This window comes from Hemiscyllium ocellatum, chromosome 20 (assembly GCF_020745735.1).
Source record: "Hemiscyllium ocellatum isolate sHemOce1 chromosome 20, sHemOce1.pat.X.cur, whole genome shotgun sequence".
NCBI classification, from domain to species: Eukaryota; Metazoa; Chordata; class Chondrichthyes; order Orectolobiformes; family Hemiscylliidae; genus Hemiscyllium; species Hemiscyllium ocellatum.
The window spans coordinates 17543433-17557995 of NC_083420.1; the positions used below are offsets into that span (position 1 = coordinate 17543433).

General features: G+C 40.2%; 1 protein-coding gene across 1 annotated transcript in view; it reads right to left on the minus strand.

The window, feature by feature from the left end:
• Nucleotides 1-14563, minus strand: part of slc5a10 (solute carrier family 5 member 10) — a 124001-nt gene that overhangs the window by 16443 nt on the left and 92995 nt on the right. The window contains exons 9-10 of the mRNA XM_060840542.1: nucleotides 5006-5113; nucleotides 1196-1346 (exon numbers count right to left, since the gene is read on the minus strand). Coding sequence (XP_060696525.1) covers nucleotides 1196-1346; nucleotides 5006-5113 — 259 coding nt within the window. The remainder of the gene's footprint in view (nucleotides 1-1195; nucleotides 1347-5005; nucleotides 5114-14563) is intronic.

Sequence of the window (14563 nt, forward strand, 5' to 3'; positions counted from 1 at the left end):
GGCTTGCGAATCCATGTGTAATAACAGAATAGCATGCATTTCTCATCCATCTGTTCTCATAGGTGCATGTTGATTTTTTTTGACTCAATCCAAATCCCTCTTACTAGGTCAGCACGATGGTATTATATCAGAATCTAACTCAGTCAGTCTCTCATTCATCCTTTGACAAGATAAAGATGTTCCCTGGCAGTCAGATTATGCTGTGCTCCACAATTTCTCTATTGGTGCTTGATTACGTGAAAAATCCATCTGGCTCACTAACTCCCTTTAAGGAATGATATCTGTCACACTTAACCAGTCGGCCTTTGTGTGATTCCAGACCTAGAGTAATGATGATACTCTTGGGCTGACCCTGGAAGGCCATTCACCTGGGTCAGGTGGAGTTCTGGTTCAATCCAGGACCCAATAGCCAGGACTGAGGCTCTAGGAGGCCCATTGTGGTCATCTTGGGGGCCAAAGGTCAAGCTGAGAACCCAAGCCAGGAATGGCACTGGGGTACATGGTGTTTATTCTTGCCTTTGGATAATACACCACCTGCAAAGTGCTTGTGGCTCTTTAGGGACGTTTTGAAATTTAATTGCTTCCCTCCTTATCCCAGGAAACCTGTCCTACCTCATTCCTGGTACTGGAGAAATTGTCCCAGTGGAACATGGTCAAGGAACTACACCACTATGCAACTCTCCGCTGCTTTTACTGGCATCACCTCATAACCTGCTCCTCGATAGAACTGCATTATGTTCTTAGCGAGTTTTGAGAAGATTTGTAGTTTAGGTTGAGGTTTTGGATGTACCTTTGCTCGCTGAACTAGAAGGTTCATTTCTAGACATTTCTGTACCCTACTAGGTAACATCTTCAATGTTCACATCAGCACAGTTTGTATTTAGTTTGCACTGTGGAGAAGGGTTGCTTAGCTCAGACGGCTGGTTTGCAATGTAGAGTGACACTAATTGTAAATGTTCAATTCCTGCACTGGCTGAGGTTACCATGAAGGTCCTACTTTTCAACCTTGCCTCCCCCCACCCTCCACCCCCTCAACATGAGGCCCAGTGACCCTCAATTTAAACTCATCACTAGCTGTGTCTCTCTAATGGATGGTTGGTCCTCTAGGACTATAGCTACACTACAACTGAGAGAAAAGCTATCTCTGGATTTATTTTGTGCAAATACCACCTGAGGCTGACACAATGAATCCTACCTTCCAACCAGCAGTAATTCCCGTTCACTGGCATCCTTCCGAATCTTTCTCCAGATGTCCATGGTAAACAGTGTACTGCTGCTGTTAAATATTGATGTCAGAGATGACATGAGAGCAGCCATGATCACTGCAATCATAAGTCCACGTAGGCCTGCAATTAGTTTGAAGAGTTTAAGTTCCTAATAGTGTGAGTTTGTTAATGCAAAATGCTAGGCTTGGATTTGACAACTGCATCAACAACACAGATTGCCTTTATGTAACCAATTTAATATAGTCAAATTTCCCAGGGTGCTTCACAGGAATATTTATCATGTGAACTTTGATATCAAGTCACATGAGGAGTTACAAAGTCAGGTGAGCAAATGTTGGGTCAAAGAGGAAGATTTTAAAATCATCTTAAAGCAGGGGAGAGGGGAAGATGGAGAAATTTCAGGAGGGAATCCCAATGCTTAAAGCGCAGGCAACAGAAGGCATGGCTGTAATGGGGGAAGTACGGAAATTGGGAATATTTAAAAGGCCACAAGCAAAGGAGTACAATAACCTCAGGAGGTTACAAAGATTGGGAGGGGGTAACTCCATGGAGAGATTTGTAACCAAACGCAATAATGAAATAAAATCACACCAGGAATCAAGGTAGGTCAGTGACGACAGGGGGGAGAGCTGAACTTTGGAGCTCGGATACCAGCTTTGAGTGAGTGTTGTTTGTGGGAGGATGCGGGATAACATTAAACTGACCTAAGGGATGCATGCACGAGTGAAGGGGTAACAAAGGCATGATAGATAAGACACGGGAAAAAGGAGAACAGATGAATAAACACATCATTTTGCGTAGTTTTGTTTTTAATTCACGCATGGGAAGTGGGCGTCACTGGCTGCCCTTGAATTGAGTGGCTTACTCAGTCAATCAGACAGCAGTTAAGAGTCAGCCACATTGTTGTGGGTTTGGAGTCACAAAGAGGCCAGACCAGATGAGAACTGCAGATTTCCTTCCCTAAAGGACATTAGTGAGCCAGATGGATTTTTCCGCCAAGAATCAGCAATGGTTTCGTTGTCATCAGTGGATTCTTAATACCAGATTTTACCGTTAAATTAAATTCAAATTCCACCGTTTGTTGTGGCAGGATTTTAACCTATGTCCCCAGAACATTAGCTGAGTTTTTGAATTAATAATACGACGAGGCCATTGCTGGCCCATGTAACTGTTTAAATTGTACTTAGAAGAAATGTTTGTTTTTTGAATGGAGCAGGGAGCGATTTCACATAAAAATTACAAGAACTGTCCTATACAATGGAACCCATTCTAGAACTAAGCAGGAAACAAGTGAATTGCATAACTAGCTTTACGTTTATAGAAATACTTGGGACTCTCATGGCACAGGGGATAGTGTCATATCCCTACGCATGAAGCTAGGGTTCAAGACCCACCTGCTACAGAGATATAAATAACAGATCTGAACAGGTTAACTAGAAAATATCTATTACCACTGCCGATTGTCTTAAAAACTCAGCTGATTCACAAATGTGAAAACTGCTATCCTTATCCAGGCCTGGCCTACACGTGACTCCAGATCCACAATAATATTGTTGATTCCTAACAGCTAATAAACACCCATATCTCATGAACGAATCAAAGCAAATAGCTTTCATTCTCATGTGAGAAGGGAATTTCAACAATGCCAGTATCCAATAGTTTGAATTATTTAAATAGTTGTACCTGTCTGCAGTTCCTTCTTGCTTTCCAAAAATATCAAATTGGACATTGCTATAAGTATGTGCCTAATGCTGAACTCCACTGGTCAAGCAAATATCTTTTTATTGTGGGTGTGTTTGGTATCAGCTGGTAGCAAATTTAATTACAACTTATGGAATGATGCAGTGCAGTAGGAGACCATTCAGCCTAGTGTACCTATCCCAGCTCTCTAAACCTATTAATTGCTGCTCTTTCCTCACAGCCCTACAAATTTTAATTTCTATAAACTTCAAACATTTAGTACCAAGTACCCCAAAGAACGAGAATGTTCTCAATGAGTGGCCGATAAGGTCATAATTCTGTCCTTGACTTAACCATTTTTGTCGCTACTGCAACCATGAGAAATTGGTCCCTTAGAGATCAGAGTGGTTTGTCTTTCTGTGCATGCTCAACCGACCTTGAAACCCTCATGTGGGTCCATGTCAAATTTCATTTGATAATCATTGCTGTGAAGCACCTCAGGAAATTTGACTATATTAAAGTGGTTATATAAAGGCAAACTGCTGTTTAGCTTGGAGGAAACTTATTCATCCTCTCATTCCCTCAGGTCCTTTTGCTGTGTGCAACTAGTCAACCTCCGCCTGGTGGCTTCATTTGTCCAAGTGATCAATTTTTTTTTGTTATTCCCTCACAGGATGTGGACATCACGGTGAAGGCCTCCCTGAATTCCACTTGAGAAGCTGTTGTGATGTACCTTCCTGAATACAGCTGAATGGTTTGCAAGGGGAGTTTCAAAGCACACTTAAGACTCAATTACATTGCTGTAGGCCTGGAATCCCATATAGACCAGACCAGGCAAGGAGACAATCGTGAAGCGTATGGGTCTTTGAGACTGTCCAGTGATTTCATAGCCATCACTACTGATTCTAGCTTTTTATTCCAGATTTACAAATTGTATTGAAGTTATATCCCCAGTGTCAAGTCTCATGATTCTGGATTTCAAGATTACTAACCCAATAGAATCACCTCTGTGCTTCCATACTCCTTTCTGGTTCATCACGTAATTCATCCTTTTGCAATTTCCTTATTGAAACAACTTATTGTATTCTAATTATTTATAATGGAGAGTAAAATCAATCCATTTTCTTCTGCAAATAGAGCATAACAATCTGATGAAACAGGACTAACGAGTAATAATAATGTATCTAGCCAGACTGCTTTGGGTGTAGCTTCCTCTTTGTTGCTACATCATTGTGTTGTCTATCATGTTTATGCTGTTGGGTGTAGGCATACCTAACTATGACTTCACTTGTCGAAAATTGAACAACAGCAAATCGCATGATCAAGTTAGACAGCCATTAGATTAGATTCCCTACAGTGTGGAAACAGGCACTTCGGCCCAACTAGTCCACACCAAAGAGTAACCCACCCAGACCCATTTCCCTCTGACTAACATACCTAACACTATGGGCAATTTAGCATGGCCAATTCACCTGACCTGCACATCTTTGTGTGCTGTGGGAGGAAACCGGAGCACCCGGAGGAAACCCACGCAGACACAAGGAGAATGTGCAAACTCCACACAGACAGTTACCCGAGGCTGGAATCAAACCTGGGACCCTGGCGCTGTGAGGCAGCAGTGCTAACCATTGTGCCATTGTGCCCGCCCCCAGTGTCTTCACATCACCCATGACGTTTACCATGGATAGTCACCAAGGTAAACATTTCGACTGCTATAGATGTAGTTATCCTCACCATCCCGCGGTATTGCTGTATGACCAATGGGTGAGTAAGGGTCAACACTAAACCTTGGTTTTTAAAGTGATAAACTGGTCTTCAGGGAAAATGGCGACTATAAGAACATTTCAAACTGAATTTCTTTTCTCAGCAATATGCATTTTTTTATTTTATCAAACAGCATTGGTGATGGTTATTCAGTTCATTGTGTCTTCTTTTTCTGCAATCTTCAGCGATTCTGAATGGGAAAGAAAGTACAAGAACTTACGAGAACATTCTGCACATTTTTATTCTGGCTGCTTCTTTTTTGACCATATTCCTGTGTGAGACTTGTTCATTTATAATCATTGACGGGATTAAAAAAAACTTGTAAATACAGTTACCATCAGGCATCAGCTCAATCACGAGTTTTGGGAAAGCAATGTTAGAGCATCCCACTTCAGTGCCACACACCTTTATACATTCTTCAGGATCAACACAGGCAACTGAATCTGATGTGAACAAACAAAAATAATGTTAATTTTTGTGTCTTGGTCTTAAATTTTATTTTGTAATCATTAAAAAACAGAACTATTAAAGTTTATTTATGTAAAGGTTCCTTTGGTGAAAAAATGCTTCTGTTTTAACTTGAGTGGTGATATTTCCATAATAAAATTTAATCTGATAGGAGCACTCCTAGATAGCCCAGGCAATTTAACCTTAGAATTTAGATTCAAAGTCTTCTGTCTCGCCATCTCACTTGAGCCGAAATTCATTCTGTCAGCTGTTGCTCAGTTAGGTACACTGTCACCTTTGACTTCAAAGTTCTGAATTCAAGTCTCAGCCCAGGACTTGAGCACAAACTGATCACTAATACTCCAGTGCTGTACTGAGGGTGTACTGCAGCTTTAGAGTTCCTATCTCTTAGATGAGATGTCAAATGGAGAACCCTTTGCTTGCCTTGCTGCGTATAAAAATTATGTGGCACTTTTCTAACAAAGTGCAGCGAACACATATTACAGCCGGTCTTTATCCCTCAATCTGCACCATAAAAATGCATTGCCTAGTTGTTGTTGCATTTTGTCTGTAGAAGTCTGTTGGACACGTAATTTACTGCTGCATTTTCCATATTGACAACACTTCAAGAGTTCTTAATTGGTTACAAAGTGCTTTGAGAAATCTAGTGGATGTGAAAAGTACTTTGTAAATGCAATTGTTTCACCCTTTTACTAATACAGAAGTGGCGGAGTCGAGGGAATCTATATGGGTAACCAATTGTAAGTACCACTTAGTTTTACAACAACAGCTCATGCACCTTAATTATGTAACACAGCTTTTGTTTCTTCTTTATTTTGGATAAATAGCTTCAAATTCATATTAGGTGTCAGCTGTGGCTCAGCTCCTGGCATTTTCACATCTAGATCCGAAGTTTGTAAGTTCAGTGTTGTGGTTCTGTTCGCTGAGCTGGGAATTTGTGTTGCAGATGTTTTGTCACCTGTCTAGCACTTCACAGGAGGCTCCCAAGCACTGAGGATGTCCCCTAGATAGGGGACGAAACGTCTGCAACACAAATTCCCAGCTCGGCGAACAGAACACAACAACAAGCACCCAAGCTACAAATCTTCTCACAAACTTTGTAAGTTCAGGCCTCACTCCTAGCATTTCAAAACAAACCAATCCAGGCTGATACTCCAGTGTTGTGTTAACAGAGTGCTGAGCTGCTGGAAGTACCATCATTTGATTCAGACTTTCAACCAAGGCCTCCCTGCCTCTGTCTCAAAGATCCCACTGTACTACAAAGACAATGGGGTGCTCCAACAGTAATTTGGCCATGACTTATCCCTTAATCAGAGAGATTCGAAAAATATGAATACCGTATTCACAAATTCCTTAATTATTGCAGAGATCAGCGATTTTAAAATTATTATTATAAAAGCATTTCATCACCTTATTCCTTTTCAATGGAAAATGTCATCTTGCAATTTAAAGATCGATGACTGAAGCTGTCCTTCAAAGTGAGCTGTAATTAATTTGAGATATTTACATATTCTGTGGAATTAGGTGACAAGTTTAGTCAGCTACAACCTCCGTCAGCAGAAGTGCAGCATCAGCTTTAATGTTTTACTGACTGCAGTAGTGGATGACTCAAAATTAATTCCATATAAAAGAGAATGCAAATATCTGCTACCCAATCAGTCTGAATGAGCATTCCCACCTTTTGCATAAGACATTAAACTAAAGCCTTGGAGGTGGAACATAGCTGCTGTTGTTTCCAATGGATGTTGGGTGCAGTGATGAGGCCTTCTATCCCTTTTATTCAGTCTTTAACAATTTTTGGTTAAAATCAATGGAAAGAGTTGCTTTCAGCCTACAGGCCAGAAAGTGGCCACTTGGTCTAAATAATCCACGCTTAGATTAATCATCCATTCAAATACCATGTCATCCCTCTTCATCAAATCCGATCAACATATCACTCTAATTCAGTCTCCCCTTTGTGTTTATCTAGGTCCTGCTTAAATGCATCAGTGCTATTTGTTGTAGTGACCAGTTTCACTCTGAGTAAAGAACTTTCTCCTGATGTCTCTATTGTGTTTATTAATGGTTACCTTATATTTATTGCTGTTAGTTTTGGACTCCCGCATCCGTGGACACATTATCTTCATTCATGTTGACCCTATCAAACTTTTACATTTTCATTAAAACCTCTATCATATCACCACTTAGCTTTCCCTTTTGTAGAGAAAAGAGCTCGAACCTCAATGATGTACAATGCAATTAAGGTTCTAGGCAGTTTAATGTGGCTTTCTTGCTTTTCAATTTTATTTCTCAAGAAATGGGCCACACTGCTTGAATTGCGAAGAGACTTGGATGATTTCAGTTTAATACACAGGCAACAAGTTGAAACCCTATCTTTCTATTAAGATTATTTTTCCTACATATAGAATAACTTGATATTTAAGTATGTATATAACAAAGAATGTGTTGCATAACTGTCATTCTTAAACTGGAGGTTCAGCTGGCAACTCACTGATTAATAAGGGGATCCAAGAGTTAAGGGGAAAAGGCATGAGAATGGGACTGCGAAGTACATCAGTCAAGATAGAATAGCAGAGCAGACTGAATGGGCCAAATGGCCTAATTCTGTTTCTTTCTCTTATGGTCTTATGCAAATAGCACACTTATATTTAACACAACAGCTAGCTTCAATAACAATCATTCCGTGCTCTGATATGGGATAAGTTAGATGCAAAACAAAAGACAACTCATAACTGTCCAGCAATGTATCTCAATCTCAACTACAAAGGAATATTACTGCTATTAGCAACCATTTTCCACAACAACATCATGTGACTATGCTCCATAAACTAGTCCTGGCTGGATTCAATGTACCACACCATTTTTTGAGAAAAATTTGTAAAACCTAAATGTTTGAAACTTGCAGCTTACAAGAATAACATTTAAATGCTCAACAAGATGGAATGTTGTTCCAACCTGGGTCATAGCCGGGATGATAGTTGAAGCTATGTTTTTCCTTAAACCATTTGTGTTCTGACACCAAAACAACTTGCTTAGACATTTGCTGCAGCTGAAGGTGATTCAATCTGTTCATTGACTTGTTTGGTCAGTTTTGGAGTACTTCTTGGAGAAATGATCAGCACTTTGAGAAATTATGGATTTGGTTGTTTAGGTTATGCCCCATTAAAAAAATAAAGAAATTCTCTAAAATTGGAATACCAGTGACAGCATGTCTACTGTCCCTGAACAGATCCCTAAAAGGAATCAGTCAACATTTGCTTAGCCATGTTGTGGCTTCAGTATAATATGTGTTTTACATTGCTATAATATTCGTTATAGTGGTTGTATGGAGTATACATTTCTGAGCTCTAATTACAATGAAATAAACCAGCAAATGTTTAGTTTTACTAGGGAAACATTCTAGTAATCTGTCCATTTGTTAAACTCATTCATTAGCATGCTTTTTTTTTCATTAGAAATTCATGTAGCTCCATTTATAATGAAAACTACCTATGTATATTTGCAATTGGATTGCCCCAACAACATGTCTTGCCATTCACTGGTTCTCTGCCTCTAAGAAGTTACCCTTTCTAGTTACCTTTAAGATGTGAACTCCTTCCTACATCTGCACAGTAGAAATCCTTCTTTATGAACCCGACATGCATAAATAGATGCCAAAACACAACCAAATGGAAGAACTTTAAGACATTGGAGACATGTGATCTATTTTGAGATTTGGTTTAATCTCATATCATTTTGGATGGTGGGGCTTTTACAATGATTATAAATAATGAAATAGCTAAAGTTGTTAATTTACAAGGTATTTTCACATTTAATGCACCGGGTGCAATATAGCTGACTACGCTGTTTAACGTTTGCTAAATCTGCACAAAATGTTATTCATGCCTGTTTGACTTTTTTTCCATTGAGTTGTAAATTTATACAGCCAAGATGATCCTGAGATAAGGAGACGTAAATGAGACTGAAGTGATTAGTAACAAGCTTGAAGGTAGTTAGATTGACCAATTGGAGGTTTTGTAGGATTTATCATAGTTCAGAGGTTTGGTTCCACAGTAAAACTTGTCATGCTATAATGAATCATCAATGACAGCTTACAAGCCTAGAGGCCTATATATATATACATCTATCAATGTTAATGCTCAGGATGTAGCAAATGAGACTGATGAATGCAGGTGCAGATTGCCAGGTGAACAAGCAAAGTCATGGCTATAACAGAGAGCTAACTCAAAGAAGAGAAGGATTGAGTGTCCAGTATTCCTGGACACAAAGTGTAAAGGAAAAGTAGGAAAGGAAGAATAGGGGATGAATGGTGGCATTGATAAAAGGGGAGAATTGTTATATTGGGGAAAGAAGACATCACCAAAGGGGTCAAGGACAGAATTTATTTGGATATAGCTAAGGAAAAACTGCACAGCTACATTGTTTAGTGTTGTCTGTCAGCCACCCACCAGCGAGTGCGAAGGATGCAGAGGAACAAATTGGTAAGGAAATTAGGGCAGTGCAAAAATTATGGAAATATTATTATGGACAAATTCAATTATCTGAATATAAATTGAATAGCAATAATTTAAAGGCAATGTTGGGCAAGACTTCCTTGAACATTTTGAGAAAGTTTTCTATAGCAACATGTTTTCATTACAATGAGGTGACCCTAGACCAGGTTATTGGGAATGAGGTGGGCAAAATGGGTCAAATGTCAGTAATAGAACATTTAGGAAAGCGTGATCATTATATCATAAGATTTATACTGGCTAAGGAAAAGGTCAAAGGAAAAACAGTAATAATAATCAATTGGCAAAATTTATTTCAATGGGGTAACAAAGGATTGGTGTCAATTAAAATTAAATCAAATCTTGGCAATAAAATCCGTATCTGAACAATGGGATACTTTCAAAGAAGAGGTGTTATGGCACAGTGAAGGTCTATTCCATGAGAGAGAGGAATAGAATAAGCAAAGCCAAAGATCCCTGGATGAGCTAGAAATCAAGGTCATGAAGAGAGAGTGTTTATAACAGTTTTGATAGAAAATGCAAATAAAAACCAGGTTGAATACTAAAGGTTCCACAGGGAAGTAAAAAACCAAATAAAAGAAGCAAAGAGAAAGTATTATAAGAGACTGGCAGACACCTTAATAGAGAATCCAATGCCTTCTGTAATCATATCAATTTTTAAAAAATAGTTATAAAAGGAGGAATGGAGTTAATTAAGAGCAAAAAGGGGATCTGTGCATGGAGGCAAAGGGAATGGCTGAAGTATTAATTATGTTGTATCAGTCTTTACCAAGCAAGAAAATGCTATCAGGGTAGGGGTGAATGAAAAGTAAATTCAGGATCTACAAGAGTTTAAAAATGATAAAGATCTGTATTTAAAATGGATAAGATGACAGGACTGTATGAGATGCATCCGAGGGTACTGAGAGAAGTGAATAGAAATTGTCGAGAAATTGGCCACAACTTTTCAGACTTGATTAGACTTAGGGGGTGGTATTAGCAGGCTGGAAAATTCCAAACATGTCCATTAAAGATGTAAAGCCCAGCAACTACAGGCCAACTCAGTGGTGGAGAAACATCTAGAAACAATAATTTGGGACAAAGCAAATTATCACATTGACAAATCCAGGTTGATAAAAGAAAGTCAGCATGGACTTTTTAAAAGGGAAAACTGTATTTAACTGACTCGCTAGAGCTTTTTGAAGATGTGACATGAGAACATGGGGGTGGCTCAGTGGTTAGCACTGCTGCCTCACAGCACAGGGTCCCAGGTTCGATTCCAACCTCAAGAGACTGTCTGTGTGGATGCATTCTCATGCATTCTCCCTGTGTCTGGGTGGGTTTCCTCCGGGTGTTCCGGTTTCCTCCCACAGTCCAAAGATGTGCAGGTTAGGTGAATTGGTCATGCTAAATTTCCCATAGTGTTAGGTGCATTAGTCAGAGGGAAATGGGTCTGGGTGGGTTACTCTGTGGACTGGTTGGGCCGAAGGGCCTGTTTCCACACTGTAGGGAATCTAATCTAACATTGCAATGGCATTTGAAATAGTGTGACACCAGATTTGTGAAGAAAGTTTGTACAAGGTGCATCATGCTTTTTTTAAAAAGCAAATCCTCCATGATACAATGCGTGCAAAACCCTTGACCAATAGGACTCTAGTTCTGCCTCAGCTGAAGTACTGCATTTTGATGTGGGTTCTGCTCTTTAAGATGAATATGAAGGCATTGAAGTGAGTGCAGACTAGATATACAGAATGAGGATTACACAGATGAGGAAGTTTAATTGTGAAGATAGACTGAAGAATACAGCACTGGTTTTCTTGCAGAAAGTTGAGAGAAGATTTGATTGAGATATTCAAAATTACGAGAGGTCTGGGCAAAGTAGATAAAGTGAAACTGTCTCCAATTGTGAAAGGATTGGGAACAAGAGGGGCCAGATTTAAAGTAATTGGCAAAAGAAGAAAAAGTAACAAGGAAAAATATTTTCACCCAATCAGTGGTCAAGGTCTGAAGTGCACTATTATCTGAAAAGAAGGAGTGTGCAAAGTAAGAATAGGAGCCTGCAAATGAGTTGCTCATTTCATAGAATCCCTACAGTGTGGAAACAGGCCATTTGACCCAACAAGTCTACACTGACCCTCTGAAGAGTATCCCAAACCAGACCCATTCCCCTACCCTTTTATTCAACATGCCCCCTGACTAATGCACCTAACCTCCTCATCTCTGAACATTATAGACAATTTAGTGTAGCCAATTCACCTAACCAGCACATCTTTCAACTGTGGGAGGAAACAAGAGCACCCATGCACACATGGGGAGAATGTGAAAACTCCACACTGATAGTCAGCTGAGGCTGGAATCGAACCTGGATCCCTGGTGCTGCGGGGCAGCTTTGCTAACCCACTGAGCCACTGTGCTAGAACAGATTTGGAGGGCGAGTGCAGATATGTTGGACTGAATCGTCCCCTTCGGTGCTGTAACACTTAGTGTCATAGAGACATAGAGATGTACAGCATGGAACAACTTCGGTCCAACTCATCATGCTGACCAGATATCCTAAATTAATCTAGTCCCATTTGTCAGCCCATATCCCTCTGAACCCTAGCTATTCATCTACCCATCCAGATGCCTTTTAAACGTTGTAATTGTACTAGCCTCCACCACTTCCTTTGGCAGCTCATTCCATACCCTCTGTGTGAAAAAGTTGCCCCTTAGGTCACTTTTAAATCTTTCCCCTCTCACCCTCAACCTATGCCGTCTAGTTCTGGACTTCTCCAGCCCAGGGAAAAGATCTTGTCTATTTACCCTATCCATGCCCCTCATGATTTTATAAACTTCTATAAGGTTCTGAGATTCTGTGAAACATCTTAACTTACTGCTAACATTTGAAAGCAGAGCCAGGATTGTAAGGATCAACAAAGGTTACCTTTCTGCTCAGATGATAAGAGGGTATGTAATACCATTTATTTCACTTTATATCTGCTCTTTAGTAACATCGTAACATTTAGTAACATTTAACTAACTTGCTTCATCTTGTTGAAGATCTGAAATGAGAACTTTGCAATGGCATTTGATAGAGTGTGACACTAGACTTAGGAGGAAAGTGAGTGGGTGAAACACAATAAAAAGAATAAGTTGTGAACCACATCTGGTATCAAAATGCAAATTATCTTAACAGTACATAAACTGTCAATGAAAAACTGCTCAAGATGTAATGGCTGAAAATGTGTTGCTGGTTAAAGCACAGCAGGTTAGGCAGCATCCAAGGAATAGGAAATACGACGTTTCGGGCACAAGCCCTTCATCAGGAATGAGGAGAGGGTGCCAGGCAGGCTAAGATAAAAGGTAGGGAGGAGGGACTTGGAGGAGGGGCGATGGAGATGTGATAGGTGGAAGGAGGTCAAGGTGAGGGTGATAGGCCGGAGTGGGGTGGGGGCGGAGAGGTCAGGAAGAAGATTGCAGGTTAGGAGGGCGGTGCTGAGTTGAGGGAACTGACTGAGACAAGGTGGGGAGAGGGGAAATGAGGAAACTGGAGAAATCTGAGTTCATTCCTTGTGGTTGGAGGGTTCCCAGGCGGAAGATGAGGTGCTCCTCCTCCAGCCGTCATGTTGTTATGTTCTGCCGGTGGAGGAGTCCAAGGACCTGCATGTCCTCGGTGGAGTGGGAGGGAGAGTTAAAGTGTTGAGCCACGGGGTGGTTGGGTTGGTTGGTCCCAGATCTCCAGCATCTGCAGACCTCATTTTTTACCCCAAGATGTAATGGCAACAACCAAAGATAAGTAATGAGGATGTTAGTATATACAGAATCAAAGTATGATTAACAGGAGGAAAGTCAGAAGTTGCAGAATCTGTTTTTAAACTAATATCTGCTCAACGTATACATGGGAAGCCTTGAGCACTACTTAAAACATAACTGGCATCCTCTCTTGAGCAGGATTACCATGCAGACAATATTCAGACCATGTCACTTGTACTTTTCTTTTTCCGACACAAATAGGTAGTGATGTAATTCCTGAAATATGCTTTCCAGGTTACATCTACTGTACCTGTGGTGTAGCAGCTTCATCACTAGGATGGAGTTCCCACTTCTACTGATTTTTAAACCATTAATTTAGACACGGTAAACCATTCGTCACCGCCAGCTTTCGGCTTGCACAGCCAAGCTGCAAATCTGCTTCAATCTTGAATAACCAATAACTATTCCTGTCAAGTCAGAAGTTACACGACATCAGATTATATTCCAACAGGTTTATTTGAAATCCCAAGTTTTCATAGCACTGCTCCTTTGTCAGGTGAAGTGTCACGTGATGAAGGAGCAGCGCTCTGAACGCTTGTGATTTCAAATAAACCTGTTGAACTATAAGCTGGTGCTGTGTGACTTCTGATTTTGCCCACCCCAATCCAACACTGGCACCTTCACATCATCCCTGACAAGTTATGATCATCAGGGTGCACCATTGTTGAAATTCCAATGTTGTCCTATTCATTGTTAATAGCATAGAAACCAAAAAAGGGAGGCAAATAAACTGCTGTTTATTGTGGAGGAATTGGAATATATAAGTTGGGAAGTTTTGCTACAATTATGTTGGGCCACATCAGCAGCATTGCATACAATTTTGGCCTCGTTACTTGAGAAAGAATATAAATGCATTCAAAACAGTCCAGAGAAGGTTCACTTGACAGATTCCTGTGATGACGGGACTGTCTTCTGAGGAAAGATTAGGTCTAGACCTATTGGAGTTCAAGAGAATAAGAAGTGATTTTTTTTTGCAACATATAAGATCCTGAGGAGAATTAACAGGGAAATTAGGTAACATGAGGTAACACTCTCAGAAATAAGGGATCTCCTATTTGAGACAGAGATGAGGAGACTTTTCAATGCGTCATTGATCTGTGGGATTCTCTTCCCCAGAGGATACAGGGTCACTGAATATTTTTT